The 17,806-nt window shown below is 58.7% G+C and overlaps 1 protein-coding gene across 1 annotated transcript in view; it reads right to left on the bottom strand.

Annotated features, from left to right (window-relative positions):
- Window positions 1-17,806, bottom strand: part of EEIG1 (estrogen-induced osteoclastogenesis regulator 1) — a 34,900-nt gene that overhangs the window by 2,952 nt on the left and 14,142 nt on the right. Inside the window, exons 2-10 of the mRNA XM_037154765.2 lie at window positions 9,003-9,123; window positions 8,694-8,723; window positions 6,468-6,584; window positions 4,688-4,734; window positions 4,431-4,588; window positions 2,143-2,247; window positions 1,866-2,061; window positions 1,277-1,398; window positions 1,116-1,185 (exon numbers count right to left, since the gene is read on the bottom strand). Of these exons, the coding sequence (XP_037010660.2) occupies window positions 1,116-1,185; window positions 1,277-1,398; window positions 1,866-2,061; window positions 2,143-2,247; window positions 4,431-4,588; window positions 4,688-4,734; window positions 6,468-6,584; window positions 8,694-8,723; window positions 9,003-9,123 (966 nt within the window). The remainder of the gene's footprint in view (window positions 1-1,115; window positions 1,186-1,276; window positions 1,399-1,865; window positions 2,062-2,142; window positions 2,248-4,430; window positions 4,589-4,687; window positions 4,735-6,467; window positions 6,585-8,693; window positions 8,724-9,002; window positions 9,124-17,806) is intronic.

Here is a 17,806-nt window from a genome sequence, read left to right as displayed (position 1 = left end):
CAGCAGTGGCTTTCACACTGGGGTGTGCTGAGCCCATCCCGACACCAACCCTGGCAGGGAGGGGCTGCACCCCACCCCACTGGGCAGGTGAAGAAAGTGAGGCTCAGAGGGATTACGAGGCTTGCCAAGAGGGCATGGGGGTTGGGCGCTCCTCCCCCTGAGGCCAGGCCCACCCATGAGGTGGTGGGCGTTCTGGGCTCAGCAAGCTGCTCTGCTATGACCTCGCTGCCAGACTGGTTCTTCCCTCCCTGACTCCCAGTTTCACAGGGAGGAGGCATATTCACAAACCTTCAAAGGGTCGCTGTTTTCTCCCTGCCCACCTTGTGGGGAGAACGGAGGAGGCCACGGGGCAATGGCATATAGAATTTCGTGCCTTGCCAGCAGGGGTCAGCAGAGCAGCGCCAGGGGGCAGGCCTGGGTCCCCTGGGCAGGCCCAGCCAAGTCTCCTCTAGCTCTGGCCCTAGATGTTTCATGGGCATTGTCCTGCCCTGCCCACAGGAACAGGGTGGGGGGCGAGGAAGCCTTCCCCACAACCCTGCATGTGGGAAGCCCCTCCACCCATTCATTCATTCATTCACTGAACCAGGCACATAGTGAACACTGTAAATAAATAACTGGGAGGGTACTGGCATAGGGTCTACAAACTGCAAACCCAAGAAGTGTGATCCTGCCACCACCTCGTCTCTGAACGTCAAGAGGGCGGAGAACTACTGCTCACTGTTGTACGTCCGGCACCTCAATCAGTGCCTGGTTCGTACCTGGTGCTCAGTAAATACCTGTCCAATAAATGGGTCATCATTTTCATTTTTAAGGGGCTCCCAGATCCAGGAGGAAGGGAAGGGCAGGTCCAAAATAAAGATCGTTAAGCTCTGGCTCTGTGCTAGGTGCTTTCCAAGGTTACCTCTGGAACACTGCCCAGGTTTCTAGGTGAGATGTGGTCCACACCCTTTGAGAGAGGGGGAAACTGAGGCTCAGAGAGCAGTGACTGGCCCCAGGTACCCTGTGGTGACAGAAGCTGGCATTCCAAGGCAGGTCAGTAGGCTTCAGAGACCCTGCTCTGGGTCCCATGCCTCCCAGGGCCACCCTAACCACCCGCCCCTGCACCTGCACCCTACCTGTTGGCCAGCTGGATGCCGCTGAGTGTGGTGGAGCCATCGCGGCTCACGAACAGCCGGAGGTTGCTGTCTGTGGGGACACAGGGGAGGACGGAGCTGAGCAGGGCAGGGGCGGAAGCCGGCAGCAAGGTCCCTCAGCCTGCCGGGTGGGTGTGGCTTACCCTCGGAGTTGCTGCCATCTGTGAAGTCCTGGCTCTGCATGATCTTCTCCACGATGTCGTCCGCGTCGATCCGCGTGTCGTCCACCCAGGGCGGGTGGCTCTCCATGGAGTCCTTCTTCCGCCTGGAGCAGAGCGGGCAGAGTCGAGACAGTCAGCGCAGGGACAGGCCCCATGAGGACAACAGCAAGCACCTCCTCTCTCACTACACTGGAAGAGCCCGTGGGGACTCGCGCAGGTCGCGTTCACTTGGCCTTGCCCTCATGCGGCCCTGCTCTGCAGGTGCCGTCGCTACCTGCTCTCAAAGGTGAGGACACTGAGGCTCCGAAGGGCCACTTGGCATTAGGCAGGGGACACAAGGTGCCCCAAAGCACAGACAGCAACGGCTAACTGAGCATGCGCAGGCCAGACAGGTGAGAGCTCCGCCCCTCGCGAACACCAACTGGCTGGATCACCACCATGCAGCCCCCAGGCAGGGACCTTCCTGCCTCACGCACGTTACAGGTGACGAAGCAAAAGCTGCAGGAGCCACTGGGCGGGAGGGGGGTGGGGGGGTGGTCTGCTCCCTAAAGCGCTGCACAGTGAGACTCACCGAAAGGAGCGCTCAGACAGGAGCGGGGGCCGGGGTGGCCGAGGGGGCTTCTCCGGAGGCCGGTGCTCGCGCTCGCCGGACTCGGGGCCCTCCACGGTCATGCTGAGGCCACCAGAGGCACTGCTGCTGGTGGACGTGTTGCGGCGGTGTGTCAAGTCCGAGAGGCTGGAGGAGCGCGAGTGCTCCGTGCTGTAGCCTGGTGGGCGGGTGGGGCTGCTCATCAGGGGCAGTTGGGGAGTACAGGAGGCCAAGGGCACGGGGCCAAGTGGGCACTCACCGGAGATCTTGGACTGCTGACTGGCGTAGCTGGAGTTGCGGGAGTGGCCAGAGTGGAACACCTCCTCAGGGCTGGACAGGTTCTGGTCTGTCTCCTCCGGCACCCCTGGAAGGCAGGGAGAGGGCACGGGTCACAGGGGTGCCTGTTCTCTCACTGAATCTGGCGGGGTGTGGGGGCACGATGTATTTCCATTTAACAGACTGAAAAAGTGAGGTTCACAGGAGCAGCGTTTGCTCCAAGCCACAGTTTACCATCTGAACCCAGGTGCATTCATTCTATGACTATCTGCTAGGGACCCCTCCTTGCAGGGTGCTCTACTGGGTGCTGTGAATAGGAGCCTGGGTGTCACAGGCCACCAGGGAGGGCAAATGTTGAACAAAACGGGACCCACAATGAACTACAACTGCAGTGAGTGGTACAGGGCAGGCAGCAGTGGGTGTGGGGGTCCGGCCCAGTTTGAGGACAGGGAAGGCTTCTCTGGGGTGGTGGCCTTCATGGGAGACCTCCAGGAGGCGTGGGAGGGAGCAAGCCAGATAAGGCGTCAGAGAAAGGGCCTTTGGAGGGCACAGCCTCGGGCAAAGACCCTGAGGCTTGATGGAGCTTGAGTCAGTGCAACTGGAACAAGGCAAATTAAGGGTGAGGGGACCTGGCTGACAGCCCTGCCCCAGGTCACCCATAAGCTCGGCTTTGACACTAACACACCAGCACTTGCCACCGGGAGGTACAGGGGAAGCAGGTGGACCCACCCCAGCTCCACAAGGACCCACCCGCTGGTCCTCCCGCAGTAAACACGGGAAGCAAGGACTCACCCATCCCCGTCAGAGCTGAGTACAGCCAGGCCACCAGCTGGAGCCCAGGCCCGTGTCCCCACTCAAAGTCAGGTGGCTTTTTAAGTCCCCAACAGGTTCTCTGCAGCACCAGCTACAGGGGCACTTGAGCCCCCTCCCCACCCACGCTGCCTGGGACAGGCACCTCTGCTACTTCGCACAAAGGCGTTGTCTGTGCCGGGGTGGCCTGGTCCCCTGACCTCTCTTCTGGAGAACCCCTTGCCGAAGCGAGAGAAAGCAGTGGTGCTGATAAGCCCCATTCCCTAGCACAGCCCCCAGGCTGAGGCAGGCGAGAACCCTGGCTCCCTGCTCTGGGTCTCCCCTGGCTGGGTCTCCAGGAAAACAGGAGAGGAAGGAAGCTCCCAGCCCTTGGGGGTGGAATCACCCAGCAAACACCTGCTGAGCCTCTGGTCCTGTGCATTAATTGCTCTTGTGACACAAATTAGAGCCACCACCTGCCGCCTTGCTCACTCATCAGTTGGGGCGCCGGGGCTGAGGCCCTCCTTCCCCCTGCACAGCACCGGATATGGGGTTGGGGGGAGGTGGGCCAGGGCCCCTCCCCTGGTGGCACCCCCTCCTCCTAATCACCATGCCATCTCCTCTGGGGATGCAGGCTAGTCTGAGCCTTTAGAAAGGTTTTATTTATTTTTAGAGAGGGGAAGGGAGGGAGGAAGAGGGGGAGAGAAACATTGATGCACAAGAGAGAGACATCAGTAGGTTGCCTCTCACACGCCCCTAACAGGGGACCTGGCCTGCAACTCAGGCATGTGCCCTGACTGGGAATTGAACTGGCGACCTTTTGCTTTGAGGGATGATGCCCAGCCCACTGCGCCACACCAGTCAGGGCTCATCTGGAGTTTTCACAGCATTGGTAATAATGATAATTTAACAACGACACCCACAGACCACACGCACTGCGCGGGCACGGCCCACCGTTTGCCCAGGTTATCCCCAAAGCAGCCCCGGACCTGGTTCCTCCTGCTGACCCCATTTTACAGGACACCGAGGCCCAAAGAGGTAAGATGGCCAGTCAAGGACCTGTCGCAAGTGGGGGAATAAGAGTTCACAGCACACATCCCTCTGCCAGGAATATTGCGCCCCACACCCCAGATTCGGCTCAAATGCCACCACTTCAGGGATACTTCCCTGGCCCCAGACAGACACTGCTGCGTCTCTTGCAGCTCCTGCCACTCCGTAGGTGGATGTGCATTTGACTTATTTACTGTCTCATTGATGCCTCTCTCCTGCTAGATCGGGAGGGCCATGAGGTCAGGGACACAACATCAGTCTCAGTCCAGGGCACTGCAAGGCGCCTGGCCCTTGGGAGGGGCTTGGACAGCGTCTGCCCCTCGGAAGCATGCACGGGGCAAGCAACTCCCACCACCTCCCTCTCCTCAGCAAGTGCCTCCCTTGGGACACCTCGGAGGTAAAAGGGGCTGGGCAGGCAGGTGGGGAAGGTACCTGAGCCAAGAATGGTCGGCCGGGGCTTGGGGGGCCGGGACCCCGTCAGGGAGTTGGTGCTGCTGCCGCCACCGCTGCTGGTCCCACCACCCTTACAGGTCAGCTGCAGGGAGGAATCCTGGCCTGGGATGGAGATGGACTTGGCAGTGGACGGCGGCCTTGGGAGGACAGAGAGGTGTGACCATGGAGCTCCAGCCTGGAAGTTGGCCGAATACAAAGGAGCCCTCTCCCCACCGGCAGCCTGCACCCACACTCACGTCTTGAAGCACGGGTCTCCAGAGAGCAGAAACATCCCGATGGTGACCTGTGGGGTGAGGCGGTGGAGTCAGCCACACCCCGTCCACCCACTCAGCCCAGGTGCCCAGCCTCCCCGCTCGGGGTTCAGACGGGGCTCGGAGTCTGATCCCACCTCTGCGCCCTGCTGGCCCTGGAGAAGCTGCCACCCCTCGCCAGGCCCGCTTCCTCACAGACAGGGCTGACCCTGCCCCACGGGACCGCGGGGAGGATGCAGCACCAGAGGAGGCTTTGCTTGGCCTAGCACCCGGCTCAGAGCGGCTGGGCGGCAAAAGCCAGCTACGGTTGTTTCAAAACTACAGGGAGACTGGAAGCCCTTGCGGGAGGGGCCACCCAGTCACTCTCCGTCCGCAGGGCCTGGGGCTCTGAGTGGGTGCAGGAGCCTGAGCTCCATGTGGCAGAGGGAAGGAAGCTGGAGGAGCCTGCCCTGTGAGGAGGGGTTCACGGAGCCGAAGGCTGGGGGAGCAGAGCACTCACAGAGTCCAACGCAGAGGGTGGGGCTTAGTGAAAGTTTCTTGAATCAAGTAAAGCAAAAACCCACCAGAAGCTTAACCATTTAACATCCACCTGGGCAGGCAAAGACTTTGGCAATGGCTCAAACAAGGCAATGTCTGGGTGCCCAAATCTGGGCTGAGATGGAGCAACAGGTGGAAAAGGTGCTGGATCCCAGCCACCACCAACGAAAGGAGACCCCTGGGCTGAGGCTTCTGTTTTTACGGGTTATATTTTTGGTCACAAGAGCACCCTGCAAAGCGGGTGATGGTCCCAGGTTGGGGACTGAGACCCAGACTTAGAGGAAGTGACTGCCCAAGGCCCTGTAGACAGGAAGGAACCTTGAAGCTGAGGCCACCTGCCCCTCAGGTGCCCTTGGTCTGGCCCGAGGTGTCTGGGGCCACTGGGGCAAGGCTGAAGGGTCCCTGGTGCCACCACCATCAGCCTACACCTTTTCAGGTGCCTCTGTTTCCCTCTGCAATGGGTCTGGGAGACCCGGAGCCTCTGCCCGCTTCTCAGACCCAGCTCCGGCCCAGCGCTGCCCCGGTCCCACCGGGTCAGCTGGCAGAGGTGTACTGAGCACAAAATTGTTTTCTCAGCCAGGTGGAAGGGTGTGGAGACAAGGAAGAGAGGTATGCAGGTGCTAGATACTCAGATATCTGTCCTAAGAGGCCAAGGAGGCAGCTGCCTGATGGGAAGGGAGCCACCCCAGACACCGGAAACGTGGCTGGGCCCTCGGAGCAGCCGCCCTCAGCCTGGCCAGGTGGAGGGGCAGCAGGTTCTTCCAGTCACTGATGCTTCACCGGAACCTCAGGCTGCCTCAGGTCACGCGGGGCAACAATGAGGCCCTGGACTGCAGCCTCAAGGGCCAGCACTGCTGTGGCCCCAGGCCCATGAGCTAACCCCTGAGCCTCAGCTCCCTCCTGTGCAAAACTGGGACTAATAATAGACACCACACCCCACGGGCTGTTGTCAGGCATCACAAGGCAAGAGGTGGCAGTGCTCAGTGCTGCTGATCTCACCAAACCCTTAAAGGGACCGCTGGGGTCCAACTCCCAGTTACAGACGGGGAAACTGAGGCCAGTGGCAGAGCAAGGCCTTGGATGGTGGACTCCTGTCAGGGCCCACATCCACCCAGTACCCCTCACTCACACCTGTCCAGGGGAGAAGCCTGCATTTTTAACAACCCTCCAGGGACTCCAGGGAAGAGCAGGTCTGCCCGCCCCTTGGTGGGTGGCAGGGCCCCCGTACCTTGAGGATGGAGTTGTCCTGGCGGGTGTTCTTCGTGTCGTAGCCCTCCAGCAGGCAGCAGCGCACGGTGGAGCCCGAGCCTGCAAACTCAGCCAGGTTCAAGTCGGCGAAGCCCAGCTGGGAGGAAGAGAGGAGACCGTGGGAGGCGCAGGCGTGTGGGTGCGGGGCTGGCAGCACGAGAGTTAACCTGGCGGAGGGGGAGGGGCGGCAAAGCCCTGGGCCCCATTAGGCCCAGACGGCCCAGACTGACTGTTGCGTAACCGGCACCCAAGGACAGGGGCCGGGCTGGTGGCTTGGGCTGGAGGCTCCAATGCGGCAGAGCCAGGAGCTCGCGTCCCGGAGCCGCACAAAGCGCCCTTTGTGTTGTGTCCCAGGGTGCACCGGGGCAGTGCCTGAGATGAAAGGACATTGTTGTCTGTGACACAGACACATTGTTCCCCGGGAAACAAGGCTGTGCTGTGGGAGCTGCCGGGACAGTGGGCAGGGGAGGAGAAGCCCGTGGGAACTTGGCCTTGGGATGGGTGGGCGGGGTGCACGCTGCAGGGCGCACAGGAGCCCCGCATGGAGGCTGGAGTGAGGGGGTGTTGGGCAGTCGGTCGGGGGTGACGCTCCTCAAATACAGAGAGAGGAGGGGTGGGGAAGGAAGTGGAGAAGGTGAGAGAACAGGGTCTGCGAGCTAAGAAGGCGCCTTCCATGGAAGCCAGCTGTGGCAGGCTGGGAGAGGCAACAGAGGTTCAGGCGAGGGGACGCTGGGGTTAGAGACTTGGGCGGCAACCAAACCAACCAGGGACATTTATTGAGCACCTTCTGTGTGCAAGTCTCTACTGCAGACTTTGGGGCATGGATGCCAGAATCGGGGATTCCAGGTTCAAATCCCAGCCCTCCCAGCAACTCAGCAGCCCCCATTTTACAAAGAAACTAAGGTTGGAAGAGAGGGAGTAACAGGTGCAGGGCCCCAAACGGCTCAACTGGCAGAACCAGGCCTGAATGGGGCCCGATCAGCGTTGAGTCTCCCTGCAGGCCACCCCTTTGGGCCTCGGTTTTGTCCTCTGTGTCAATGCTGCTTGGGCATCTGACTGGGGAATGGGAGGAAAGGGCCTGGCGGGTCTGACACGTGCCAGGTGCGTGACCAACACTTGCCGGATGCGGGGAGGCTGCTCCAGCTATTTGCTGGTAGTTTCTTTCCTGGCTGGGCAGCTGTCCTCACCCACGTGCATCGATGGAGGGGAAATTTCCACTCTGATGGCACCCTCCACAGGCCGGTTTTGGCCACCCTGCCCTCTGCTCCAGGACAGGGACATGAGTGACCAGCCAGGGCAGAGCGTGAGGGCCGGAGCGCTGAGCTTCCTGAGCTCTGAGCTTCCTGAGCTCTGGTCAGTGGGAAGGAACACGCCCCACACACAGGGCGAGGTGAGGCGAGGCACTTCCCCTCCAAACTAAGTGCCCCCCATCCCCCAGCCACTGCGCCACCTCCCTGGGGGAGGCCTCGCCGGGTGTGTGCAGGTTGCCCCAGAGAAGGGGGCTGAAGGGCAGAACTTTGATTCAGAGCCAGAGTAGCCCGTCTTCTCCCACTCTCCCCAGTGGCAAAGGTTTCCGGGTGGAGGGCTGAACCGTGTGTGGGTGCAGGGAGACCCTGGCAACAGAGGTGCAAGGGCGGGGCCTGGCTGAGTCACCCGTCCCCCAGCCACACAATGGGACACCACTGAGGCTGTTAAAGCAAAAGGACATCTGTGATGACACGAAAACGTGCCCGTGACACGCTGGCGAGCGAAGCGCCGAGCTGCTCCTGTGCATTTCAAGACCACACGTCTGCACGGCACGGGCACTCGGGGAAGGCGCCCACTCTCCACGTCGCTGAACCGTGTGCGAACGCTTTCTTCTCGCTCTGGTGTACGATATGTCTCAGAATATTTTCTCTTCAAAGGTCTGGAAGGACCCTAGCGAATCCCAGGGCTTGGGGGGGAGGACGAGGATGGAAACCGACCCTTCCGCTGCACAAGTGTCTGTGCCCGTTTGTGACACGACAAACATGCACTGTCTTTATGTGAGGTGCAGAGTCGATCAGTAAAGATCTTTCCCCAAAATAATAAACCTTCTAGGGGGCTGAGTGTCTCCGGTTTGGGGCAGAGAGGGGGCTGGGGGTTCCGCCAGCTCCTCTCTTGCCCGTCCCGCTCTGCTCTGCCCCACCCCACCCCACCCACCACGCCTTCCCACGGCTCCACTCACCTTGGAGTAAGTCTTCCCGCCTTTCAGCTCCTGTGCAGGGGGACAGACACAAGCAGCAGGGTGACTGGGGAAGCCAGGGGACTTCATACATCTCCCTAATCCCCATCCCTCCCCCCACCGGAATGTGATCGCTGGGGAGGCGGACAAGAGAAGGGGCAGAACGACTCACCCCATTTCCCTGAGGGGGGACAACCCCGGGGATGAGCCTATAGCTACGAGAGCAGAGGCCCCCACCCATCCTCTGGCCTTGGCTCGCAGCCCCGGCCCGGCCCCCTGACCCCTGGCCCCCAGCCCCTGGCCCGGCCTCACCTTGCGCACCGACACCCGGAAGATGCAGGGGTCCAGCAGGCCAGTGGCTGGGTTGGCGCTCATCTTACACACGAAGGTGAACCGTCTCCGCCACCGCACGCGGTTCTCCTGCACCTCCTCCCTGCAGGCCAGACGGGAGGTCAATGCCGGGGGGAACACATAAGGGACAGGGCTCGGCTCTGGGGAGGCAGGGGCGGGTGGGGGGTGGCGTGGGGAAGAAGGGGAGGTCACTCTTCACTTTGTACCACAAAGTGGCCATACTGTCCTAACAAGAATGTGCTGCATAAGTGTTGTAGAAACAAAAATATGCCATAAAAGTGAAAAAACACAAGGTGGGTGAGGTCAGGCTGGGGCCGGCTGCCCCCACCCTCTGCTCCCAGCACTGTCCTCCCCACCCCCCTGTTCTGTGGCCTCTGGCGGCTCCTTCTGTGGCCATTACCTCCCACCAGCCAGGTGGCCACGGGCCACGCCAAGTGGCCCTCCCAGCAGTCTCCCCAGGCTGGACCGACGGCCCACTGGACAGATGCAGAGACCGAGGCCAGGCGAATCCCCGGTGCCAGCCAGCCAGGGCGCGGCTGGCCCTAAGCCCTGTTCCTGACCGCTAATAACAACGGCGGCAGCCAACACTCACACAGCCCTTCCCGTGTGCCCCACTCAAAGCTCTTTGCAAACCCAGCCACCCCTGGAGCCTGCTCCAAGTGCCAGCAGCTCACTGTCACGCCACACCTTCCAGTGGGGCAGTCTCCCCCATGAATCCCACCCACATTCAAAGAAACCAAACGCTGGGCTAAGCCCCTGCTCCAAGGCCACCGATGGCGGAGCAGACCAAGGTCTCGAGCCCAAGCAGCCTGGCTTCGGGGGCCGCCCCGTTCCAGGGCTAAGGCACTACTCGAGGCCCTCCGCTCCCCTGACGCTAACTGGGGGGATGTCCTCCCAGCCCTCCGAGTTCCACCTGAGCCTGGGGAGCAAGACCAGCACTCCCTTAAGAGGGAAAGCGCTTTCGTGCCCTGGGAGTGAGTGGGAGTTGGTGGGGGCAGCTCATCTGAGCTGAGCACCCTCTCCCGGCTGCTGTGGGGGCCCCGGCAGGAGCTGGGGGTGGCAGCGGCACATGTCAGAGATGAGCTCTGCACCCCCGTGTGGCTCCCCGTCCCCCACAGCCAGTCTGGCGGAACCGGTGCGCAGGAAGGGCGGGGCCGGCACGACCGGAGTTATCTCCAGCCTCATCCCACCTAACAGGAATGGCCGAGCAGACAGCTGAGGAAGTGACCCCTCCACACCCTGGCAGGGGCCGGCCGGGGGCAGGTTAATTGCCAGACTGGGGCCCGAGGGCAGAGGATCAGCACAGGATGAGCTTCTCCTGAACCCGCCCTGTTTGCTTCTCGCCACAACCTCGGGAAGGAGAGGCTCTACACCACCTGCTCCTGCAGCTGAGGGCACCGAGGCGGCCACAAGAGATTGCCCAGCTCACATCACCAGTGGCTGACAGAGCAGGGTTCAAACCAGTACTGTCGGACTGCAGAGTCAGAGCCGTGACCCATCACCGTGGCTCCCAGGCCACAGAGCCCAGAAAGCCTGGCAGGTGGAACCCCGCGGGGCTGTGGGGCCGGCAGTGACCTACTGTGCACCCGAGGCTCCCGTGCTCTCTGAGTGCCAAGCACAGGCCAGGCACTGGGCATTGCAGGGGACTCACACACCAACATTTGACAGTCACCCCAGTAAGGACTCGGTGTCACCAGGAGAGGGGGTGGGGTGGGGAGGGGCGAGCTAGGGGAGGTGACAGTCCAGCTCAGACTGGAATGGAGAATGGGACTGCCAGTGGGGCAGATGGTCCCCACAGGCCTAGGGAACAGCACGAGTGAGGGGCCAGTGTGCTTCCGGTGTCCTCCGCTGCTGTGAGCCTCTGAGCAGAGCCCGTGTGGAGTTCCCTCGGGCTCTGCAGGCTTTGAGGATGTGACCAAGGCGTGTCCCATGTCCTGCCAGGTCTGTGACAAGGGAAAACAGGACCTGGGCTCACAGCCCTGGCTCTCTGTGCAGCTGGGCTGGGGCTTGGCCACTCCACCCTCACTGGTAAAACACAGGCGCACCAGCCACGCACCAGCCACTGGCTCAGGGGAGCGATCGGTGAGGGAAGCCTCACAAGGGCCAGGCCCATGGCGGTCCGTGAGATGTGTCTCATCTGATGAAGACACCAGCAATGCAGAGACTTAGTCACCAGAATGCTCCGACCTTGTAAGGAAGGCGAGCCCTAGTCACCTTGGACAGCCCGAGACGGGGACAAGCAGAGCAGGTCAGGGCCGGGGAAGGAGGGACGGACAGTCCCCAACCGCCAGCAGACACGGGCAGGGGCCCTCAGGAAGCAGATGCCATGGGGGAAGCAGGAGCCCTGGGTCGGGGCGTCTGCCATGCCAGCTCTACTCATTCATTCATTCATTCATTCATTCATCCATCCATCCATCCACCCATCCATCCATCCAGAACCGAGCTCCAGCTGTGTGCCCGACCCTGTTCTATGCACTGGCCCCACAGCAGTGACCTGTGGGAGCAGAAAGATGAGGGTCCCACCAGTCAGAATGCATGGCAGTAGAAAGGAAGAACTAAAACTGTGCCTACTGGCAGACGACCTGATACCATGCGGAAAGTGCCAAGGAATTCACGAAAAACTATTACGACACACGAGTACAGCAAGGCTTCAGGATACAAGCTCAGTATACAAAAATCGACTACTTCTATATACTAGCAAATATCCACAACAAAATGAAGAATGGTTTATTCAAGAAGGATTAAATATGTAGGTATAAATTTAACCAGAGAACAGAATATATGCTCTGGAAAAGTACAAAACACGGGTGAAAAAAGTCAAGAAGAGCTAAATACATGGAAAGACATCCTGCATTCATGGATCAAAAGATTTAATATGGTTTAGGTGATAATACTCCCAAATTGATTTAAAAATTCAGCACAATTACTATCAAAATCTCTGCTGGCTTCTTTGTAGAATTTTGAGACTTTGATCCCAAACCTTGGAACATCAAAGGGCCAGAATAGTTCAAACAACCTAGAAAAAGTAGAACAAAATCAAAGAATTCAAGTCTTGATTGCAAAACTTTTACTAAGCAGCAATAATCGAGACAGTGAGTGTGTCGTGGCACAAAGGCAGACGCACACACAGATGGAGGGGGCAGAACTGAAAGTCCAAACATAAACCGTCACTTTTATGGTCACTGATTTTTCAGAGTGTGGTGGGGGAAACAGCAGCCTTTCCAACCGAAGCTGCTGGGACAACTGGATATTCACAGGCAAAAGAACAAACTTGGGCCCGTTTTTCATACCATGTGACGTGATTAACTCAAAATGAATCAAAGAACTAAGTTTAAAAGCTACATTTATAAAATTTGGAGAAGAAAACATGGGGTAACTTCGTGATAGGGGATCAGGAAGTGGTTTCTTAGCTATGACACCAAAGGGTCACCAGTTTGATTCCCTGTTCGGGCCCATGCCAAGCTGTGGGTCAGGCCCCTGGTTGGGGCAAGGGGCAACCAACTAATGTTTCTCTTACACATTGATGTTTCTCGCCCCCTTTCCCCCCCTCTTTTCCTCCTCTCTAAAAATAAATAAATGAAATTGAAAAAAAAAGACTGAAAAGACAACCCACAAATACAAAGGGAAAATATTTGCAAATCACATATATGATAAAGGACTTGTAGCTAGAATGTATAAATAGCACAACTCAATCATAAAATGACAAAAACCTAATTAAAAAATGGGCAAATGGTTGGAATAGACATTTCTCCAGAGAAGATATACAAATGGCCAATAAGCCCATGAAAAGAACCCTGACTGGTGTGGCTCAGTGGATTGAGCGCAGGCTTAAGAACCAAAAGGTCACTGGTTTGGTTCCCAGTCAGGGCACATACCTGGGTTGCAGCCCAGGCCCCCAGTTGGGGGCGCATAAGAGGCAACCACACATTGATGTTTCTCTCCCTCTCTTTCTCCTTCCCTTCCCCTGTCTAAAAATAAGTTAAAAAAAAAAAAAAGCACATGAAAAGATGCTCAACATCATTAGCTACCAGGGAAACACAAACCAAAACTATGATGAGCTACCCCTTCCCACCCACCGGGATGCTATAATCAAGGCAGGTAATAACAAGGGAAGTGCTAGCAAGCCCGTGAGGAATCGGAACCCTCAGCACAGGCTGGTAGGAATGTAAAGTGGGGAAGCCGCTTTGAAAAAGTCTGGCAGTCCCTCCAAAGGTTAAATCCAGTTACCCTACGATCCAGCAATTCCACTCCTGGGCATCCACCCATGAGAAATAAAAATGTATGTCCACACAAAAACTTGTACACCTCAGTATTATTCATGAGAGCCGAACGGTGAAAGCACCCCAGATGTTCATCAACCAAAGAGTGGACATACACAAGAGCGGCCCATACACACAACAGACTCTCACCCCGTAATCCAAAGAAACGACGTGCTTACGCGTGCCGCGATGTGGACTAACCTGGAAAACACGCTAAGTTCAAGAAGCCGGTCACAGAGAACAACGTATTGTATGTCCATTGATATGAAATGTCCAGAACAGGCAAACCCATAAGAGACGGAAAGTAGACTGGTGATTGCCGGGGGAAGGGGCCCTGGGGAGAAAGGGGGACTGCCTCCTAAGGGGCGTGAAGTTTCTTTTGGGGGGATGAAATTGTTCTGAAATCGATTGTAGTGATGGTCACACATCTCTGAACATACTAAAAACCACTAAGTTGTACACTTTCAATGGGTGGACTGTGTGATGTGCAGTACACTTAAAAATAACGGATAACCGAAAAGAAAACCACACCACACACACGGTAAGTCCGATAAAGAGAGAAAAATGGGGAAAACAGAGCAGGGCAGGGAAGGTGCAGGGAGTGCTGGGCAGAGAGGAGAAGGTGGTCTGGGAAAGCCCCAGGGGCGGTGACATCTACTCACCGCCTGCAAGTTGAGGGCTGAGCAGAGAAGGGGGAAGAGCTGTCTAAAAGTGCGAACTTCCAGTGCAAAGGCCCTGAGGTAGAGATGTGCTGGGCAGATGAAAAAGCAGCAGAAGTGAATGGACTGGGGAGGAGCACAGAGGGATGTGGTCGGCAAGGGAGCAGGCGTCAGGTCAGGTCGTGCTGGACCTCGAGGGCCACAGTGAGCCCTTCAGATCTAATTCTGACGGGGCCCGTCTTGCCACTGCGAATCCTGGCTTTGGGGCCGACAACCTGGTGGAGGTGGGTGGAAGGGCGGAGAGTGGAAACACTTCCCAAGCAGCCAGAGGCCTGAGCTGACACAGAGGAGAAGCTGGGGACTCAGCTCCCAAGTGGACACTCAGATCTCCTCCTACCGGCTCTGCTGGACCCAGCGCAGGAGCCGGAAGCTGCCGCTGGAGACCCGAGGGGGAAGCTCCCAATGCTGGGCGTGCAGACACACCCAGAGGAATCAGGATTAGTGTCAGGGAACAAAAACCCATATCGAATCGCGCGCCCTCTCCCGTCCCCTTCGTGAGTCTGCCCTGGGAACACCCAGGAAGCCCTCCTGGGCTCAGGTGACGGGCGGCAGTGTCTGGGTAGGGCTCTGGGGCTCGGCCCTGCGCCTCCCTCTTATTTCCACGCACACACCCCTAAATGCCAGGGAGGTCACGTCAAAGGTAAAATACACACCCCGATGGTGGCCATTTCCCAAAGGCCTACTATGTGCCACCTGGAATTCTTCAACACTGAAAATTGACTGTTATCCTGACCCACTTTACAGATTGGGAAAGCGAGGCTCAGAAGACCAGGCCCATCTGTGTCCAGAGCCCACATCCCAGGGCCTGAGACAGTGCAGCCAGGACTCAGCCCCGTGCAGAGAGGGGGCAGAGCACTGCCAGCCAGGTGGCATGGGGTCGCACGCACAGGACAGGAATAATGGGGAGAGGAGATGAACGGGGCAGGGAGGTATCATAAAAGAGACCGGCAGGAGGATGAAAAGCAGTTGGCCGGGAGCCCAGGGCGGGAGCTGGCCAGGCCAGGTCTGAGGAAATCCCAGGCGCTCAAGTCACTGAAAAACCTTTTATTGGGTGCGTTCTCAGTGCCAGGCATGGCTGACGCTGCTGGGGACAGAAACAGTGAGCAAAACAGACAGAAATCCCTGCCTTCAAGGGGCCTGTCGTCTGGCAGTGGGTAGGATACAGTCGAAATGAAGCAGCCCCCACATCGCATGGCGGTGAGGTTGGTGCTGTGGTAGGAACAGAACCCGCGAAGCAGGCAGACAGCGCCTAGGCGTGGGCGCAGCGAGGAACAGTTGGCCAGGGAGGGCACTCATGGGAGGTGACATCTGAGCCAGGGGCTGAAGGAGGTGAGAAAGTGACCCATGCAGGTAACAGTGAAGAGCAGTCCAGGCCTGAGGGACAGGAAGTGCAAAGGCCCTGAGGTGGGAGTGTGCCTGCCTCACCTAAGCAAGCCCAAGGGGGCCAGAGTGGCTGGCGGAGAGCAAGTGCAGGGGAGGGTGGAGGAACCGGAGACTGGGGAGGGAGCCCGGGCGTGCGCCGTGCACAGCGGGTGGGGAAGAACAGAGAAGCCGGGAGGTTACCGTGGTGGAGGGGGACGGGCCCTTTTCCTCTCCTTCTGAACTGGAAGTAGATGAGTTGTGGCTTTTGTAAAAGCATGAGGGGCTGGGGGGGGGACCAACTTCTTTGGGAGCCCTGACTGCAGCGAGGTCGGAGGCCAGAAAGCCACTGTGCGCAGTGACGACCAGGGCAGCAGAGGCCCACGGACGCAGCGTGACTCTAGGTCCGGGTGAGGGGGCTGCAGGGCCACGGTCTTGGCTGCTGTCCAAGAATCCTTTCTATAAGTGAAATCTACTGTTTAAAAAGATTTTATTTATTTTTAGAAGGGGGAAAGGAGGGGGAAAGGGAAGGAAAGAAACGTCAATCTGTGGTTGCCTCTTGAGCGCTGCCCCACCCCCGGGAACTTGGCCTGCAACCCAGGCATGTGCCCTGACCAGGGATCAAACTGGTGACCCTCTGGTGCTCAATCTACTGAGCCACACCAGCCAGGGCAATAAGTAAAATTTAAATTAAAAAGTGAAAACAGGTTGTGAGGTTAGAAGGGCTGATCAAAAGCAAAGGAATCTGAATCTCCATCTACCTGATTCGAGACCCCGGTCTACTCTCCTCTGGCTGGACCAACTAACTCCCTTGGGAAGAGATGTGGAAGGCCCGACCCTCCCTAGCCTGGGGCCTCAGGGCCTGGGCCTCCAGCTGCCAGCCAGGGACAGGTAATAACAGAGCTTGGCTTTTCAGGGCAACTTCAGGGGAGTCTCCTTTTTGGCTTTGAGATATACAATTAGACGTCCAAATCCCAGAGCAGCAGAGCGAGCCCTCCACCCACCCACCACAGCCCACTGAGGCCAGCACAGTGGCAGAATTTGGCTATTTCTGGGTTGTCCTGAAATAGAGGACCCCCCAGTCCGCCAGAACTCCCACGGAGCTCCCGTGGCCCCAGACCAGGGCCTCTATTCCGCAACCACAGACACTGTGGACAGTGTCTCCACCATGAAGGTGACAAGGGGTCCGTGCAAGGGGAGCCACCTCCTGGCCACAGGCTGCCAAGCCCCCCAGGGTCCTAGGAATCATCGAGGGCCCCTCCCAGGAGTGGGTGGGGTCTCGGGGGCGCGAAGACTGAGCCTTTGGTCACAGCAGCAGTCACAGGAGAGGAGTCGGGAGAAGGGAACCCAGGGCCAGTTGGGGCAGCCCAGGGAATGGACTCTGGGCTGTGGCCACTCCCAAAACCCCCTTTCTGGCTGCTGGGCTACAGGTGCTCATCTGCCACGGCCGTCTCACCCCCGGTGCTTGCCCAGCACGCAGGCCTGGCCTGGCAGGGAGCGGTTCTGCTGTGGCCACAGTGGGCGGGGCTCATCGGACTGAAGCCAGCAGTGAAAAATCCTTGGCTTGTGGCAAATGAAGACTCCCTGGCCCTTGGAGACTGGAGGCTCCGTGGGGCGAGGCTTCTCAATCCCTGCGATAGCGATGCTCTGAACCGGATAATCCCGTCTTTTCCCCCAGAGCTGACCTGAGCTGTGCAGGGTGTTTGGCAGCTCCCTGCCGGAGCTCAACCCTGGCTGAGACAACCAAAAACCTCTGCAGACGCTGCCGAATGCTCCCCTAGGAACAGGGCGGGGGTGGGGTGCAAACTGCCCCAGTGGAGCACCCGTGCTGCACGACTTGGACTGAGCTTTGTAGACAAGATCGCAGGTGATTCTGAGGCAGGGCCTGGGCACCCAGCTAAGAAAGGCCAGGCCCACCAGAACGGAGTGGGACCCCAGGGACCTCTCTCGGCCTCGGCGGTGCTCCTGGGTTCCTGAGAGGGCTGGTCCCCTATTCCTCCCATTCGGTGCCTATGAGAGGTAAGCGGAGCAAGGCTCCATCACCAGTCCCCCCCACCGCTGGCAGATGCTGGGGGGCTGCCACAGCATCCAGCCTGCACCCCCAGGCACACCCACTCTGTGATCTCCCAGTCCTTGGCCAGATTCCTGGAGGAGGGAGGGGCCCTAGTGATGCAACCAAGGTTCCCGGCTGATGAAAGCCAGCCAGGGAAAGGCGAGAGTCTAATAAGGAAACAATTTAAATCGACAACATCTGCCTGTGCTTCCCCAAAGAGAAGAGAGCACGGCCGCCTGGGGAGGGGCCCACCCGGGGAGGGGCCCACCCGGGGACCAGCCTAGGCATCCATCCAGGGCTGTGGGGCGGTGGAACCTCATCCCAACAGCAGCGACGACGTGGCCAACGTGGCAGCCTGGCAGTATCTGGCTCCTG

The sequence above is a fragment of the Artibeus jamaicensis genome, unplaced genomic scaffold (assembly GCF_021234435.1).
Source record: "Artibeus jamaicensis isolate MK-2021 breed Jamaican fruit bat unplaced genomic scaffold, CSHL_Jam_final contig_471, whole genome shotgun sequence".
Classification (NCBI taxonomy): domain Eukaryota; kingdom Metazoa; phylum Chordata; class Mammalia; order Chiroptera; family Phyllostomidae; genus Artibeus; species Artibeus jamaicensis.
Note: the sequence above shows the minus strand (reverse complement) of the source record. Positions and strands in the feature narration are given on the sequence as shown.